Source organism: Myotis daubentonii, chromosome 6 (genome assembly GCF_963259705.1).
Source record: "Myotis daubentonii chromosome 6, mMyoDau2.1, whole genome shotgun sequence".
NCBI lineage: Eukaryota > Metazoa > Chordata > Mammalia > Chiroptera > Vespertilionidae > Myotis > Myotis daubentonii.
The window spans coordinates 40,023,496-40,025,449 of NC_081845.1; the positions used below are offsets into that span (position 1 = coordinate 40,023,496).

Here is a 1,954-nt window from a genome sequence, read left to right on the forward strand (position 1 = left end):
TCTCATTCATTTTTCCATCAGATAAAACCCTACGCTTTGCCTTTGAGATTTAATTTCTAGAACTGGCTCAGAACAGAATGCTAAGGTTAGCTTCAGGGCCAGTGACTGGGGACTTCCTCTAGTCCTTGACTGATCATGTGGAAGTGTGTGTTTCCCATTTCTTATCTTTACGTAAGACACCAGATTTTCATGGCGAGGAATTTTAGCCAAGATTTCTCCAATCTGCCCCCCCACCCCCCTAATCCTTGCAACCTCATTGGTTCTTTGATAAGAACTTTTTCCTGAGGTCTTATGCAGACTTAATTTAAGGCATCAATTTTTATCACACTTTTTAAGCTTAAGGTTAAAAATAAAATATCTCGGGGACCCTTTCCCCCTCCCCACCTGGGAGTCTGTACTTGTTCTTCAATGAATCTCCACCTTTGCTATACCCGTTGATTCATCTTCGATTCTGGCGGACAAAGAATCCGGGTTCCAGTCCACAAATTCCCTATCAATATGAGACACAGACTATGTGAAAAACAGGCCGGACACGGTTGAATCCCAACGCAGACTGAAGACCAGACCAGACCAGACCAGACCCCGGCAGCCCCAGCACAGAAGGCCCCTCCTCCGTGGCAGCCACAGAGGCTCAGAGAGGGCACATGGCAGGTCCCCTGCTCCAGCCCCTGCTGCTCCTACTGCTGTCCTTCGCCCTGGGATCTGCTGAAGAAGAAGGTCTCCATCCAGCCCAGGATACTGGGGAGAGGATCATTAATGGAAATCAATGTCCAAGAGGCGCCCAACCCTGGCAGGTGGCCCTGTACCACAACAATGTGTTCCTGTGTGCCGGCGTGCTGGTCCACGAGAAGTGGGTGCTCACCGTCGCCGACTGCTACTCGAGAGAGTACATTGTGCAGATAGGCACTAATCTTCTAGTCGATAGAAATGCCCAGAAGATCAGGGCCACAGAGTTCTTCACCCACCCCCGGTATGATGTAACCACAAATGTTCACAACATCATGCTGCTGAAGCTGAGCAGCCCGGCCAAGCTCTCGCCCACCGTGAGGATCATGAAGGTGCCCTCCAGCTGCAAACAGCCTGGCACCACTTGTACCGTCTCTGGCTGGGGCAGCACCACCATGGATGGAGCAGTGAGAAACCCAGCCGCGCTCATGTGCTCGAATGTCAGGATCATCCCCTACAACGACTGCAAGCAGGTTTACCCGATCCTGTTGAGGAAATTCACCATCTGTGCTGCCCCGCCCAGCAGATCCTCCTTCACCTGCAAAGGTGACTCCGGGAGTCGGCTGATTTGCCAAGGTTCCCTGCAAGGCCTGGTGTCCTCGGATTATTTCCCTTGTCATCCACCCTTCGACCCCATCATCTACACGCGTGTATGCAAGTACAGAAAATGGATATATGAAACCATAATAAAAAATTGCTAATCTCTCCAACCCTATGCCCTGAACAGGAAATTCATAGAAATAAAGACTTCCATGACTTGCAGCCTTATTGGACTTTATCATTTGTCAAAGTGATATTAAAAATGCCAACAAGCCCTAACAGGTTTGGCTCAATGGATAGAGCGTTGGCCTGCGGACTCAAGGGTCCCAGGTTCAAATCCGGTCAAAGGCATGTACCTTGGTTGTGGGCACATCCCCAATAGGAGGTGTGAAGGAGGCAGCTGATCCATGTTTCTCTCTCATCGATGTTTCTAACTCTCTCCCTCTCCCTTCCTCTCTGTGAACAATCAATAAAATATGTTTTTTTAAAAAATGCCAACGATATCCTAAAAAATAAATAAATAAATAAAATAAAATAAAATATCTCACGTAATCCCCAAGGAAAATCAGTTCTGTCCTATCTCATTGCTAATTCATAAAGGGCCTTTGACTGTTCAAATAGAAGAGTATGAAAATTCAATGGATATTTCCAAAATTATTTCTTAAAGGAGCACCCCATCTTTGGCAAC

The 1,954-nt window shown here is 47.5% G+C and overlaps 1 protein-coding gene across 1 annotated transcript; it reads left to right on the forward strand.

Annotated features, from left to right (window-relative positions):
- Window positions 1-568: 568 nt before the first annotated feature.
- LOC132236461 (kallikrein-7-like) lies at window positions 569-1,472 on the forward strand. The gene has a single exon (XM_059699610.1). It carries the CDS (start codon window positions 645-647, stop codon window positions 1,425-1,427), a length of 783 nt encoding a protein of 260 aa, XP_059555593.1. The 5' UTR covers window positions 569-644; the 3' UTR covers window positions 1,428-1,472.
- Window positions 1,473-1,954: the final 482 nt, after the last annotated feature.

Coding starts and splice junctions, on each gene's coding strand:
- LOC132236461 (XM_059699610.1), top strand. CDS start 645: ATGGCAGGTCCCCTGCTCCAGCCCCTGCTGCTCCTACTGCTGTCCTTC.